Source organism: Lycium barbarum, chromosome 4 (genome assembly GCF_019175385.1).
Source record: "Lycium barbarum isolate Lr01 chromosome 4, ASM1917538v2, whole genome shotgun sequence".
Lineage (NCBI taxonomy): Eukaryota > Viridiplantae > Streptophyta > Magnoliopsida > Solanales > Solanaceae > Lycium > Lycium barbarum.
In genome coordinates, this window is record NC_083340.1 from 132,830,521 (window position 1) to 132,846,688 (window position 16,168).

A 16,168-nucleotide genomic window follows, 5' to 3' on the forward strand; every position below is an offset into this window, starting at 1 on the left:
AAATAATTTATCTATATGGAGGACACATAGGATGAAAATGCCATGTGGCATTAATATTTTACACGTGGAGGGCCACGTAAGCCTTATTTTACAGCTGGACCCGCGAGTGACTACACTCACTCCGGGTCATGAGCTGAGGGGTGTAATAAAACCCATTTAGTCGAGTTTAGGGGTGTCTTGAAATCCATCAATAATTTGGGGACTGAAGTTACAAAACGTGTCAAGTTCAGGAGCGTTTTAGTCACTAAGCCAAAACTCAATAGTAAAACTCAATGATTGCATTGTCCCTGTCTCAAGTAAATGATAATTAAGTCTCTCCTTATTGACTTTGGCACCACAAAAAGAACCAGAAAGTCTAACTTTCAAGAATAACATGGCAGAAGAAGTGGTGCTTTTAGATTACTGGCCCAGTCCTTTCGGAACAAGAGCAAGAATTGCCCTTGCTGAGAAAGGAATTAGCTTCATCCACAAGTTTGAAGACTTGTCTAATAAAAGTCAACTGCTTATGAAAATGAACCCGGTTCATCAAAGGGTGCCGGTTCTTGTTCATAAGGGTAAACCAGTTTGTGAATCAGATATCATTATTCAGTATATTGATGAGGTCTGGAACCATAGTTTCCCCTTATTGCCCTCTGAACCCTACCAGAGAGCTAAAGCTAGGTTCTTGGTTGACTTCATCAACAAGAAGGTAAGAGACTTTTTGGCTCTTCTAATTTTATCTCCTGCTTCAATATGTTTCGTACATATATTTGGATATTTGTGTGATTTAACTTGTGTAGATAAAGGCTTATATAGACTAATTATGTTGGCGTTATTTATCTAAATACTTATTCGGTTGCTGGAGATTATTATTATAGAGAACATATAATATGAACATAACTTGAAAAATTGGTTCCAAAAAAAAAAAAAAAAAATTATAGTAAAATGTTATTATCGAGGATGACGGTAATAGAGAGGTTTTGGTTGTGTCAGGAAAAATGAACCCCTTCTTCATGTTTCATACGTAAATTTGGATATTTGTATGGACTTAACTTGGTGGTGTTGAAAACTTTATATACGCTATGAGCTTTACAAGCTAAGAACTCTAGACGAAGTACCAAAATATCAAGATGGAAGGGGTTGTTCGGTTGAAGTATAAGAAAATTTAATCTCTGTATTAATTTTATACAATTTTTTATTTTCGATACAAAATCCTGCATAATTAGTGTGGTTTCTGATACTAATAAACTCAGAATAAGTTAGTAGAGTTTAATACTGAAAAACCTAAAGTTATATTGTTAATTGAGGTATAACTTATACTCTTAAACGAAAATCTAGCTATGTATTAATACTCTCTTCTGTCTACAACAAGTGCTTGTTAAGGTTTTGACACTTCATTAAAAATACCACTTAATAACATTAATTAATAGAGTTATGTGATTAAATTACCCTAATCTACTCATATAAAAATGTAAAGAAGCATTGAAAGACTTTTTTAGAAATTTTTTCAGGTATTTTATTAACCAAGCGTCAATTTACAAAAAAATAATAATAATTTTTTGATTTTACAAAAAAAATCAATCATTTTCTATCAAACTTGAAAGACCAGAAATTCACTTATTATGAACCAGCAGGAATAGGAGACATAATGTAGAATAAGAATATATGCATTAACAATATGCGAATAACAATATCTAAAACAAAATGCCCATAAGTTACGCAATTAATCCATATAAAATCTATCTCTATTATTCGACGCATAACAATCATCGCTTTATTGCTCATTAATTACATAACAATTTTTGTACTATTATTTATTACATAACAATCTGTATATTATTATTTATCATATAGATAACCCTATAAGCATCAATTTAGGTACACGAGTCTAGTGTAAAGGTATGGATGGGGGCAAAAGAAGAACAAGAAAATGGTAAGAAAGAACTTTTAGAGTGGTCCAAGTTTTTGGAAGGAGAGCTTGGAGACAAACTTTATTTTGGGGGAGATGTCTTTGGATTTGTAGACATTGCCCTAGTTCCCTTCTACAACTGGTTCATTGTTTTCAAGACATTTGCAAATTTCAACATAATTGAAACAGAATGTCCCAAGCTGGTGATGTGGGGAGACAGGTGCTTGAACAGAGACTCTGTATCTAAGTCACTTCCTACTACAGACCAAGTTTATCAAGCTTATCTGGAATTCAAGAGAGGATGGGCACATGGTTAGAAAATTCATATGCGGATTTAGGATTTTAATTATATGTATTGAGAATTCAGGTTTCAGTTACTGAATTCATCACCTTGTTTGAGTTATCGGTTTATAATACTAGATTTTGTTATCTTTCTATATTCGCAAAAAATATTCTAGAAACAAAAACTAAATAAAATCATAAATGGGGAAGAAGCATAATTAATGATGAACAAATCTGAGCCCACTGATTTCACATTGTATCCTTAAGGAACTTAATCCCCCAAGTACCCGAGGTTACGGATTATTTCCTCCCAGGATAAAACGGATTACCGTCACCGGTGTAGCGGTACCTCAAACGCCGATGTGCTGCGAACGCAAATAATCGGCCAAATCACATTTATAAGTTTTCTATTGGGTGCAGAAAGTATTATGCAGAAAGAAAGAAGAGAGACTGCAGAAATTTTCATAAGGAAAAAATCTGAGCCAGTATTTATAGCCTAAAGGTTGAGTCCAGTCCAAAGAGATGCAACTCTTCCAGGTGACATTTCGCAAAAAATGATTGTTTACATAAAACAGCTATGTCCGAAAATTAAAGGGAAAATTAAATGGAGGAATTTAAATTACCGTTACAATTAATGGTAATAAAACGTTAATAAAATTAATAATATTAATCAAATAGATCTAGTTTAAAAAATATATCAATCAAATCATTTGACCAAATCCAAATCCGAAATCGAGCGATGACGACAGCGTGAGGGAGACTCTCCTCTCAACTCTTTATGAGCTAGAAGAAGTGTTTCTACATATAAGCACACTAGTCTTACTTTCCCCTACTAATGTGAGACAAAGTTCCTTTGTAAAAAGGAATTTTTCATTTTCCTCCATTTTCGAATTAGGCATTTCCCTCCATTTTGAATTCTTTCATTTCCCATTCACACCTTATCCAAAACCTAACTGGTTTGGCCCTGTGTAAATGGACTATAATAAGTGAAAGGTTCTAATGGTGTAATATCTTCATCATCAAAGGAATATGGATTCTGGTGTATCCATACTCCTCTCTATCGATATATTAAGTAACATATGTGTGCGCGCGTCTAAGCTAAAAAGGTTCTATGACACATGATTATTGTGTGCATATTTTTATTTTTTTTTCGTTCAAATTTATGCTTTTATTACTGATTTTTCATCAATCAAGATACATTCTTTATGGAAATAATTGGCACCCCAATACTAATATATTATTGCTCCACTACTTCTTGCTCCTCTGCTCTATCTCTTGGCTCTTTCTTTCTTGATATCACCAAAAGCCCAAGCAACTGAACTACACAAAATCTTTTTTCTTTGATTCTGTTTGCCTCCTTGCTCCTTTCTTCGCATCCTTCCCTTATTTCTGTCCTTCATCTTCCTCTTGCCTTCCGAATCCTGAAGTTTGCCATTTGAGCCTTATCCATTCTCAATGCTCCTCTTGCTTGTCTTGGAATTTCTTGCATTGAAGAATATAGATTAGCAATCAAACTATACTGTGCATTGCTTCCAAATTTAGCTAAAGAATCAGCTGCTGTGTTTGCTTCCCTAAAACAGTGTTGGATTTTGATGTTTCTCTTATCGATGATCCTCTTCATAGCTAACACTTCCTTTGAAAGTTCCCAAGGGATATTATATGTGCCATCTAGCCACTTCACCACCAGCATTGAATCGACTTCTATGATGCTGTTGTTGATATCATTATGATCAATCCAGCTGATTCCAAAATTTGCAGCCTGGATTTCTGCACTGTTGTTGGAACAAAATTGTACAGATTTAGAGAAAGCCATGATGATATTTCCTCTAGAGTCTCTGGCAATTCCTCCTATTCCTGCTTTGTTGCTATGTGTCATGCTACTTCCATCAGTGTTAATCTTGATGACATTTTCTGTAGGTTTGCTCCAAATAATAGGCATGCTTGTTAAAACAGCTCTATGTGCTTCCATAGTATCACACAATCTGTCCCAACTATGACACAAGTCAACTTTGTACCCTTTCTTTTTAATGATACACATTACATGCTGAGCCACTTCATACTTGATTTTGGCCACAGAGTACTTCTTGTTTCCATATTTCCAAGAACTCCAAGCTTTCCATAATTCCCAACAAATAAAGATAGGAATGCATTAGTATGCCACTCTTAGCATAGAGTTCTTTGTATTGAAATTCCACCATGTTATAAATCTGGCATGGATGCTCTGATTTTGCGTAATGATTCTCAAAGAATCACCAAAGAATTTCCAGATTTTTTTTGCTATTTCCCCTTCAATAAAGACATGGTTGATGGTTTCCTCCTTAGTTTGAGTACAACAGATGCACCTAGGATCAGCATTTCTTGAGAAGTTCTTGATTCTATCATACATAGGCATCTTGTTCTTGATAATTCTCCACCTGATAAATGCCATTTTGAATGGGATTCCCTTATTCCATATGCACTTCCATATAGGAGCTTCAGGTAGTCTCTTCCTTAGAACTTGAAATGCACTGGCACAGGTGAAATTTCCAGAAGAATTAACAGTCCAAATGGCCTGGTCCTTCTTGTTTCTCTGCCCAATTTCTACCCTCTGAATGATGTAGCAAACTTCAGGTGGCAGCAACTTTGATATGTAGTCCATATCCCAATTGTTTCCTTCTAGACAGTCTGACACCATGAGAGTACCTGGGTTATTTTAAGATTGGTGATGCATAGCTAGAGGACCAATGCCTGTCCAATTATCCCACCAAAAGAATATTTTAGCTTCATTTATCCTCCATAATATATGAGGTTCTATATCAGCTTTGCTTCTTAATAATTCCTTCCAGACAAAAGATTGACAACCTTGAATTTTCGTGGCCACTACATGACTTCTTTGACAATACTTGGCCATCATTATTGTGTGCATATTTACAAGTAAAGTTTGGAGGTTCAAATCCCACGTCTTTTTTAATTTTATTTCTTAGTATTGAGCTTGGGTTTCATATCACGTTTGTGGGCAGGTGTGGTAACATATTGAAATTTCTATTCTCCTTTTGTCGTATAATTAGATTAAATGTCTAAGGGCCCGTTTGGCCATAAATATCAAAAACTTTTTCACTTTTTTTTGAAAATTTTGAAGTTGGATTTGTGTTTGGCCATAGTTTTTGAAATTGTAGTTTTCGGTGAAATGTAGTGTAAAAAAGTGAAAAAAGTGGATTTTTTTTGAAAAACAAGTTTTTTTTTGTTTTTTGTTTTTAGTATTCCGGAGTACAACTCCGGAAAAAAGTAAATAATTTTTATGACCAAACGCTAAAAGTCAAAAAAGTGAAAAAAAATTTCGGAAAAAAGTGAATAATTTTTATGGCCAAACGCCACTAAACTAAATCAATGGCAGTGGAGGATGTAGTATATATTCAACGAGTTCATAATTTGACTAAACTGGAAGTATACAAGTTATAAATCATAAAATTAGAAAGAAAAAAGAAATTCAATTTTGAACCTATGAGTTTAAAAGTATAATGAAATCACAGTAAGAACTTAAAACTGAACCCATTAAATTTAAATTCAAAATTTATCATTTTATTAGAGTGCACCTATTTTTTTTTAAATTCTGCACTACTGATCCTCCTTGATAAAGTAGGACAAATAAAATGAGACCTATACCTAAACCTTTCTATTTCTTAATTATTGCGTTTCTATTTGGTTTTTGCTAGTTGTCTTGGAACATGAAATGAAAAAAATAAAAAATATAATGGATATTGCCCATCTTTACATTCATCTCTCATACAACATTCTCCAATGTTCTTGCGTATATGATATGGAATTGGGAACCGAATATAGATTATTTTTGCGTGGCAAAATTTAAGACGAGTGGGAATCTAGTAACTCAGTTGGTTGACTATCTGAACTTTTTTATGAGAGTTCAAATCCTCACATTGTAATCCCCTTCCACATTTCCTCTTATCCTACCCCCTATGTAATATAAAAAAAGGAAAGAAGAAAAAAAAAAAATGGAGCCACTGTTTAATCAAAAAAAAAAAAAAAGAGCAACTGTTTAATCAATGCTACAAGTATATAGTCTTTGTATTTTAGAATATACACCTTCCTTCCATCTTATCTTTTATTGATAAGAACTAGTGCATCAACAAATTAAATTAAAGTATTAGAATTGTGTATATCTGTAGAATACGTATTTTTCTTTCTTTGTATCCAAAAAGAGTTTGTATTCACATTATGTAGACAAACTCTGTAACTGGATAAGATATATGAATAGAAAGTTTTGATACGTGATTAAATGGGATTATAACGAGTGTATGCTCTAGTGAGAGAGTGCTTCCATCACCAATTGATAAGTTAGGGGTTCAATTAAGTATAAAGTAAGTGACAACACTGTTCATCGTAAGCTAAAACCTATTTCAAGCCACGTTACACAATTATAGAGTATCAAATAAGGATTAAAGCTGGCACAAGAAATAAGTTACAAAGAATTAAAAGTGAAAATAAATTGTCTTCTTGTTATTAAGCTTTTCGAAGAAAAGAATATACGATATCGGTTTCTTAAGGCTAGCTATTATTGAAGATTGTAAATATTAGCTTGAAATTAACAAAAAACACCATAGGGAGAGAAATCAGTGCGAACTTTCTATCAAATGAAGGTCATAGACATAAAGAAATTTTGATTATGAAGAATGCTCTCAAGAAGACGAAGTTTCTTCTCCTGTCAGACTTGAGCAGTGTAGATTATGAATACTTTTAAGCAGTTCATCTAGCTTTTTTAAACAATTGGAGGTAAAAAAAAAAGGCTTAAAGGGGTATTATTTTTTTCAAACCCAAGACGTTAAGAGATAAGTGAGATTTATTCTTAAATTAGGAGGTTAAGTGGAATTTACTTTAAATAATTTTGTGAATTCAGAAAGAACACGGCACATATATTAGGATAGTGATGATCCATTGAAACTTTTTTCCCTTTACAAAAGATAAGGTCATGTGGGACAGTCTTGATAATGCAATAAAGCCTCACCAACCTACGACCAATCGTATTCTATATACAGTCATTCATCACCTAGTTTATTTTTTAGGACGATGCTAAATGGGCAGAAAATGATAAAATGTCTATATTATCCTTCTTTACTTTTGGCTCCAAACTCTACTATTTTCCCTCCAAAAAAGTAATAATTACATTTTAGTATGCTCATCTTTTTATCTTTCCAATACATTAAATATTTAAATTAAATTTATAACTACAAATATCTTAGTATTGAATTATATGAATTGAATTTATTGAATATTAAATTTAACTGAAATTTTTTGCTTGTAAGAGTTTCTAATGATATGTTTAAATTTGAATTTGAATTAATTTAACTAACTACTAATATATTGAAATTGAAATACTATCGAATTATTTTTAAATTTTTACTTTTTTTACAAATCAAATTATGATATTTAATTTATTACGATGTGAAATATATATAATACACATCATATATATTTTAACTAACTTCTCCGCATTTTACATGCAATTGACTCTCTTGCATTACGAATATATGATGCGATACTTTAAAATTAACTCTTTTAATATACATCCTTATATACAGGGGCGAATTTGTGTGTAAATTTTGGGTCATGTGAACACATGGTCACTCGACTAATCTCGATATATTATGTGTATAATTCTGAAAATATATTTAATATTAACTAAGTGAACACAACACACAATCATAATAGGCTAAGTGGAGCACTGGTCAAAGGTTATTTTTATATTCTGAAGGTCACGGGTTCAATCCCCTGCTCGGGCAGCTTTTTAAATTTTTGCCATTATTTTCTAAAGCAATGGTGAACTCATTCTCATGAAATCCCGAATTCGCCTTATATATTTAAAAACTGAATGATTAACCATCTCATATTTGAAGTTTTTCTTTTCTTATATTAAGAATTGTGTTAATCGACTTGAATATATTCAAATTGAATTATTCTTAACCTTATATTACATATATGATTGATTTTAATTCCCTTTTTTATTCTACATTATCTTTTTCTATCTTGAATAGTCCAGTAAACTGATATATACAATTTTATTAGTTTTTTTTTTTATGTTACCAAACTTATTACCACATTATCTTTTTTGTTGAATTGTGTGAGTTTTATTTTGAATGCATATTAAATTAATTAAAAATAAAATCTTTGTAGGATTTTTATAAACTATTGAAATTCAAATGTGAAAAATCATACTTAATACAAAAAGGTGAAAACTCACTCTACTTATATAAGACAAGGTTAAGTTATAAAGAAATGGTTTAAATAAATTGATAATATACAATAACATAGGACATTGGATGATTTACACAAGTGTATATGAAAATATTAACGATTTGGTTAAATATATTGTAACTACAGTATTGTACAAGACATTAATTACTATTCGACAACAAGTACGTGTGTAACCTTTAGCTACATAATTGAGTAAATATGCGTAAGACGTGAACTTATTGTTATAATTCGACCAAAATAATGTAATTATACAATTATCCAATGTATTCTTGTGTCATCGTTCTATCACAAAAAAGTTAGTATTATAGTCTTAATTCTTTATTTTTTTTTTCTAATTTCCATTGTTGACTTAGTTGACCATCACATGACTACATTCGATGGATCAACTAAGTTAAATTTTTTGTTAGCATTCAACAAAAATAACATAATTATACAAATATTCAAATATATTTTCTTATTTATGATATCTAAGGATAATATGTTTTATCACAAAATTATTTTTATATATATAACTTTTGTTACAGTGTATACTGTATAGGTAGTGAACAAAAACTTATTTCTTCAATTTTCTAAGGAAGAATCAAAATTTAATACAATTGCTAATTGATGAAATGTGAGAAAAAATATAAAACAATATTAGGTCCACATTTTTAGACGAATTTATTCAATTTAAAATTAAATAATTAAGATCTTACTTACAAATTTTTTTAACCCGTTTTATTATCTATGATGGTGTATGTTCAAATTGAAAAAAAGAAAATGTGACACAGAAATTCGAACCCGTGAACCGGCGATCACAAGGTTGGACTAATTACCACTGGGCTGCAATAGCTTCATATGTCGAGTGATGTTAATCAAATTGTATTTATCCGCTTGAATAATTAGAGGGACAAACTAATAGGGTTAATTTTATAAAGAAGCTGTTTAATCAACCCATAATATACAACTACATACGACATTGGAGATTAACACAAGTATATATGAAAAAATTAATATTTTGATTAAATATATTGTAACTACATTATCGCACGAAACATTTGCTAATATATGACAACAAGTTCGTTTGTAGAAGTTAGCTACGTAAGTGAGTAAACATGAGTATGTAGTGAATTTGTTGTTATAATTCAACCAAAATAACGTAATTATACACGATATCAAATGTATTATCTTATGTCGTAGTTTTATTACAAAAAAAAAAATTGTATTATAGTCTTAATTTTTAAATTTTCTCTAATTCTTATAGTTGACTTAGTTGACCATCAGATAACTTCATTCGACGGATTAATCAATTTAAATATTTTGTTAGCATTCAACAAAAACAATGTAATTATATAAGTATTCAAATATACTTAGGCTATAGTTCTACCAAATTATGTTTTACATATATAACTCTTGTTACGGTGTATAGGTAGTAAACCCATGGCTTATTTCTACCATTTTTTTAAGGAAGAACCAAAATTCAATACAATTGTTAATTAATGAAATGTGAGAATATATATATATATATATATATATATATATATATATATATATAATTAGATCCACATTTTTAAGAAAAACTTATTCAATTTTGAAACACATGTTTAAAATTTTATTTACAAAAAGTATTTTAACACGGTATATTATCCTTTTATGACGCATATTCAACCAAATCTTATTTCTTCTATGTTTTAGAAAAAATAAAAAATATAAATTAATAGAATATGAGAAAAATATAAATTAGATTAATTTCATAATATTTAGATGAATTTAACCGGTTTTAAAACTTAAATATGTTTAAAATTTTAGTTTCAGATTTAATTTAATTTATCATATTATCCTTTAATGATGTATGTTTAACCAAGTCAAATTTGTTGTTAGCATTCAACAAAAACAATGTAACTTACAAGTAACCAAATATACTATCTTATGCTACAGTTTTATCACAAAATTATTTTCTACATATATAACTCTTGTTATAGTATAGGCATTAAATCAAATCTTATTTCTTCCATTTTCTTAGAAAAATCATATTTAATATAATTATTAATTAATGGAATGTGAGTAAATATAAGAAAGGTTAATTTCACAATTTTTAGACAAGTTTACCCGATTTAAGAAATTAAATATGTTTAAACATACATCATCAAAGGATAATATAACGGATTAAATTAAATGTAGAAAATATGTTTAAACGTGTAATCAAGATAGCCTTTCATTATTTTACTAATTATACAATTCTTTGGATAAAATGCTAATAAGGTGTATATGCTTTAACACATTATTCTACACCAAGTAAAAGTTATTTTCTACATTTACAAGTAATCAAGCTAGCCTTTCATTACTTTTTCCTTTGGGTGATTTACATATATATATATAGGGAGAATATTTACGAAATGTGATGATATTTTTTTATTTACAAAACATAACATTACAATACCTATACACATACACATTCTACCAAAAAAAATCCATTCCAACAACCGCTGATGGTCTTCCCGCCGGCGACGGTTCCGTCCATCCTCCGACGGTGGAATATACCGGAGCTTTGGCAGAGAACCGGCCAGATCTGGTGGCGGAGGGAAGAGGGCGTTCGTCCCCTTCGTCTTCTTCGTTGCTCCGGCCAGATCTTCTTCTTCATTGCTCCGGCCAGATCTGACTATTTTCCGGTGAGCATGAAAAATATGTGTGAATCGTTTATGAAGGTTGTATGAATATACGTATTGTATTCATACACTTTGCAGAGAAAAAATAAAATTTTCTGGTCTCAATATACTTAACTTCATACAGTATTCATACACTGTCAAGTTTTGTAATTATTCTTTATGTTTTGTAATAAGGAAAACTACCGTCACGTTTCGTAAATATTTCTCCTTAATATGTATATACACGTAATTTTCCCTTTTCCTTTTAGAAGAAACTTATAAGATCGTCAATATTTTTAGGTAAGAAAAAAAACTTTTAAATGGTAGATATGAATAAGAAAAGAAAAATAAGTTGGTACTTAAAATCTTGAAAAGCTAAACTCATTAAATGTGTATAAGAAGAGAGAGAAATTTTTACCTTTTCTACGCATTGAAAACATAAATCTGTCAATACTTTAATAGAAAGATTAGCAATCAGACCTCGAAAATAAAGGAACCCACAGAAGAATTGAACCAAGATTTAACCCAATAATTGTAATAATAATAGATCGACAAACATATCGTAAACGGTTTCGGGTACGAACTGTACATCGGAAAGTAAGCAAAGAGCACATTGAGCAACGAGAAATAAGAAAGAGTATTATGAAGTACTAACCTTTTATTCGGTTTTTGGTGACTTGCTCTATAGAGAACATGATGAAGTAGGGAATTGATTCAGTTGAGGCCTGAAATTTCGTGAGTTGTGGAGGAGGGAATTTAGCCCTCGCAAAAAAAGAGTGGGAAAAAAGAGAGGGAAAAGGAGAGGGAGTTTTGCCTCCCAGGTTCTGAAATTTTTTTGAGTCTAATTTCCTAATTACCCCATAATGTTCAGATTAAAACCCAGGAAGATGGTGTCTAACATTGTCTTTTCACATTTTTTCTAGTTAATTTCTTTTTTATTATTTAAGAGAACTTTGGAGATAGAACTAACTTATTAATAAAACATACTCAAACAAAATTGATATATATATACAAAACAAAAAAGCAACGAAAAAACAAAATATCTAAACAAATAAAAATCTAAAATATAGAACTCACTCACAAAAACTCATTTAATATTGGAATTGTTAAATATCTTTGATTAGATAAAATGTAACAAATATTTTAAATTGCTAATATTATTGTTTTAATTCAGAACTCCTAATATTATGAAAATAAAAGATTTATGTGCATATATTTTGTAAAAAAAAATAAAAAAATTTTCCTTTCACACGTCTACACAGGTAAATTTGTAGGTCACACGGGATATTAAGTCATCTCAAACGATTTCTCATTTTATATTCAATATGTGCTACTTGTACCTTCTAGTGAAAGTTGTTATTTTAGATCTTATTTAATCTTGTATGACGGTACAATCCATCTTAGCATCTGTGTTTTTGCAGCAGTCATCTTATGGATATATTAGGCTTTACTGGCCTGACACTCGCTAACATATGATATTATCGGTCTTACTGTTGTTCTATAAAACTTAAAATTTACTTTGGTATATATGCACCGTTCTGTCACATTACACCCCGATAACACTTTTTCTTTTTAAATATTCGATTATTTATAACACGAGTAACATCTTTATTTATCATTTGATTCTCTTGAAGCAAGGAGCCCAGTGTATTGGTAAAATACTGACAAAGGGTGATTCTATCTTGAGTTATGCAAATTGGTCATAAGTTGCCCGCGGACGGTGGGGATATTAATTAGAAAGACAAACTTCTCAAAGATAGATGGCCGAGTGAAGTTGTGAGAACGCTGGACACTTTTCCATTCAGAATAGCTACCACGAACATAGTGCGAATGACGGGTAGTCGATGCCTTGGAAACAATAAAGCTGTAAGATCCATAGGATCATGTGGCCACGGTTAGAAAAATTAATTAATGTAAGCCTAATTCTATATTAATCCCTTCTTTCCCTTATTATACCCCATTGAATTTTTCATATGAATATAAATTACTCTCAGTCGCGCTCTGTGGAAGATAATTGTTCAAACGTTATTTTACAAGAAATTCCACGTCACTGTTTCTAGGAGATCGAATAAGAACCCCTCTCTTTTTTATTATTCAGTTCATCAATTATGTTATTTATACATTATTTTGATTATTATTCATTGTTTCAATGACTTAAATCAAAGATTTTATATTATTTGGCCTAATTACTTTTCTATAGCCTCTCTCAAACAAATTCAAACATTTCTCTAGTAAATGAATTTTAGACTTAACACGGGTATCTAAATTGTTTGCATTTTGACACTGCATCTCCATCTAGTATCATGTCTACTTAATTTTCTTCTCATGTTGACTAAACTTTGCAATGAATGTATTCAACTTTATTTCTACTTATTCTATGTACTCAACTTTATTTCTACTTATTCTAATTTCCTTATTCCCTAAAGTATAGTGTTTCCCATAGTTCAAACTTTTTGTCGACACCCTAATTGTAAGGGTTATATTAACTGCAACAAATTGATCTTATAGTGGGGTTAAAAGAAACGCTACAAAATGATCTTAAAGTGGGGGTTCTTAAGAGCCCCACAAATAAACCTCCACAAAAAGAATTATATAGCGGGGGTTTAAAAATACGCTACAAAATAATCTTATAGTGGGGGTTCTTAAAAACCCCACAAATAAACCTCCATAGTATAGCTTATTTTTTGTAGTGTGTCCATAATACCCTGTTCTGCCCATTCTGTCCACAATTTTCTGTCCAAAAATCATTTTCCTATTTTTTAACTTACGTGTTCATATTTTGGTTGCACTTTCTGGTACATTTCTACAAAATTTTCATCAATATGGCTAGCGAAGTTGTTCTTTTGGATTGCTATGTGAGCTTGTTTGGGATGAGGGTGAGAATTGCACTTACTGAAAAAGGGATTCAGTATGAAAAGAAGGAGCAAGATTTGAGTAACAAAAGTCCTATTCTCCTACAAATGAACCCGGTTCATAAGAAAATTCCGGTTCTGATTCACAATGGAAAACCTGTTTGTGAGTCCCGCATAATTGCTCAGTATATAGATGAAGTTTGGAAGGACAAGAGAGCTCAAGCTAGGTTCTGGGCTGATTTCATTGACAAAAAGGTATGCGCATAAATATAACTTTGATAAATGGTTGGTGCAAAGAATTTATTATCTTGAGGTTTATAGGTACTGATGGAGGCACGAATATTTTGGGGACTTTTTTTATCTCTACATTAAAAGCTTTTAAATTTAAGGGATTCACACATATGTATACCCGCGATATGTATATTAATTGAGTTGATTACTCAGAAGGTCACTCAATTAATAAAAAATGTGTTACGAAGTCCTTTTTCTTTAATTTTATTTTGATACTAAAAAACTCACTATGTATTTGTCCAAACTCCTACTTTATTAAATCAAACACTATTAAAAAAATTAGGAACGAGTCTGTAAATAAACAAACAAAATTTGTCACTAATTCTATTTTAATTTGGTGGCGAAGTGCAATTTAACAACGGATCAAGTTCATAGTTAATTCCAATTTTATTTTTTAAGTAAAAATTTGTAGCTTTTCTGTAATGTGATGCTGACATACAAATTTTATTTGATTTGTGGGTAAATTAATGCAGCTCTATGATAGTGGAAGGAGACTATGGAGCACAAAAGGTGAAGATCAAGAAGCAGCCAAGAAAGAATTCATAGAGTACCTAAAATTATTGGAAAGAGAGTTGGGAAATAAGCCATATTTCAATGGGGAAAATTTTGGATTTTTAAATTTGGCCTTAATTCCTTCCTATAGTTGGTTCCCTACTTTTGAGAAATTTGGAAATTTCAACATATAAGGAGAGTGTCCAAAGCTGGTTGCATGGGCCAAGAAATGTATGCAAAAAGATAGTGTCGCAAAATCTCTCGGTGAGCCTAACAAAGTTTACGACAATGTGTTGAAATTGAAACAGCAACTCGGCATTGCATAGGAAAATATATGAAGAAGCTCTGAAAATATTGTGGTCTTTTCTTTCTACTCGTACAATAAATCTACTCGTACAGGCTTGACGGAGTTAAGCTATGAGAATATTATTGTTAGGTGTGTGTTAGTTGTTACTATATGTTTCTCTTTTATGTCGAAAACTAGAGGAGTACTTCGAAATTTTAGTGCTTAGGTTCTATTATTCATAGAATAAATGTTCTTAGTCGATGCATAGAATTAGGGGTATACATGGACCGGGTTGTTTCGATTTTTTAAAGACCAAACCAAACCAATTGCATCGGGTTTTTAAATCTATAAACCAAACCAACAAAAAGTCGGGTTTTTCAACCTCAAGTTTTCTCGGTTTTTTCGGATTGCTCGGGTTTTTTCCGGTAAAGTCTTCATACAAAACATATAACTTGTACTTCAAATATTTCTTTAGTCCTACTAAGATACGACTATCTAATTAAGATATTTATTAAGAAAATAACACAAAACGTGATGAGATATGACATTGTACTAAGATATTCAACGAAAAAAATTAATGAAATTGTATAAAATAAAATGATCATAATCTAAAAGTACTAAGTCATGCTAAAATAAGTACGACTAATTAGTATTAATTACATGACTAGATATTAAATAAAACAATAAAATTAAGTTATGTATTTTCACTTTCTAAACTAATATAAATCTAAAAAATAGATATCAAAATTATTGTCATTCTAGTGTTAGATATGAATTTCTTTTGTTGGCATTAGTATTGATTTGATTTTTGTTGAGTTTTATTTGAATTACTAATATCATTGGGCTATAAAACTTATTGGACCATTCAAAATTCTAATTCCAAGCTTGAAATAATATGTTTAAAGACAAAAAACTATGAAAAAGTTAAAGAAACATTTATAAATTACATTATAAATAAATATTTTTATGTATAAAATATGTTTGAAATCTTATAAATGTAATGTCGGGTTGGTTTGATTCGGTTTGATTTTTTTTAGTTAAAACCAAACCAAACCAATAGTGTGCGGGGTTTTTTTTTTAAAACCAAACCACTAGTCGAATTTTTTTCTCGATTTAGTTCGGATTATCGATTTGGTACGATTTATCGATTTATTTTGTATATCCCTACTTGTAGCCTTGATTAAACAGTGGCTCCTTTTAGATTTTG

At 30.7% G+C, this 16,168-nt stretch overlaps 1 protein-coding gene and 1 pseudogene across 1 annotated transcript; both read left to right on the forward strand.

The window, feature by feature from the left end:
* Nucleotides 1-277: 277 nt before the first annotated feature.
* Nucleotides 278-2,317, forward strand: LOC132636535 (glutathione S-transferase U19-like). The gene is made up of 2 exons (XM_060353452.1): nucleotides 278-688; nucleotides 1,858-2,317. Exons 1-2 carry the CDS (start codon nucleotides 374-376, stop codon nucleotides 2,203-2,205), a joined length of 663 nt encoding a protein of 220 aa, XP_060209435.1. The 5' UTR covers nucleotides 278-373; the 3' UTR covers nucleotides 2,206-2,317.
* An 11,213-nt stretch (nucleotides 2,318-13,530) lies between these two features.
* On the forward strand, nucleotides 13,531-15,116 carry LOC132636536 (probable glutathione S-transferase; annotated as a pseudogene).
* The last annotated feature ends 1,052 nt before the right edge of the window (nucleotides 15,117-16,168 follow it).

Coding starts and splice junctions, on each gene's coding strand:
- LOC132636535 (XM_060353452.1), top strand. CDS start 374: ATGGCAGAAGAAGTGGTGCTTTTAGATTACTGGCCCAGTCCTTTCGGA. Junction 689..1,857: donor TTGACTTCATCAACAAGAAG/GTAAGAGACTTT, acceptor GCATCAATTTAG/GTACACGAGTCTAGTGTAAA.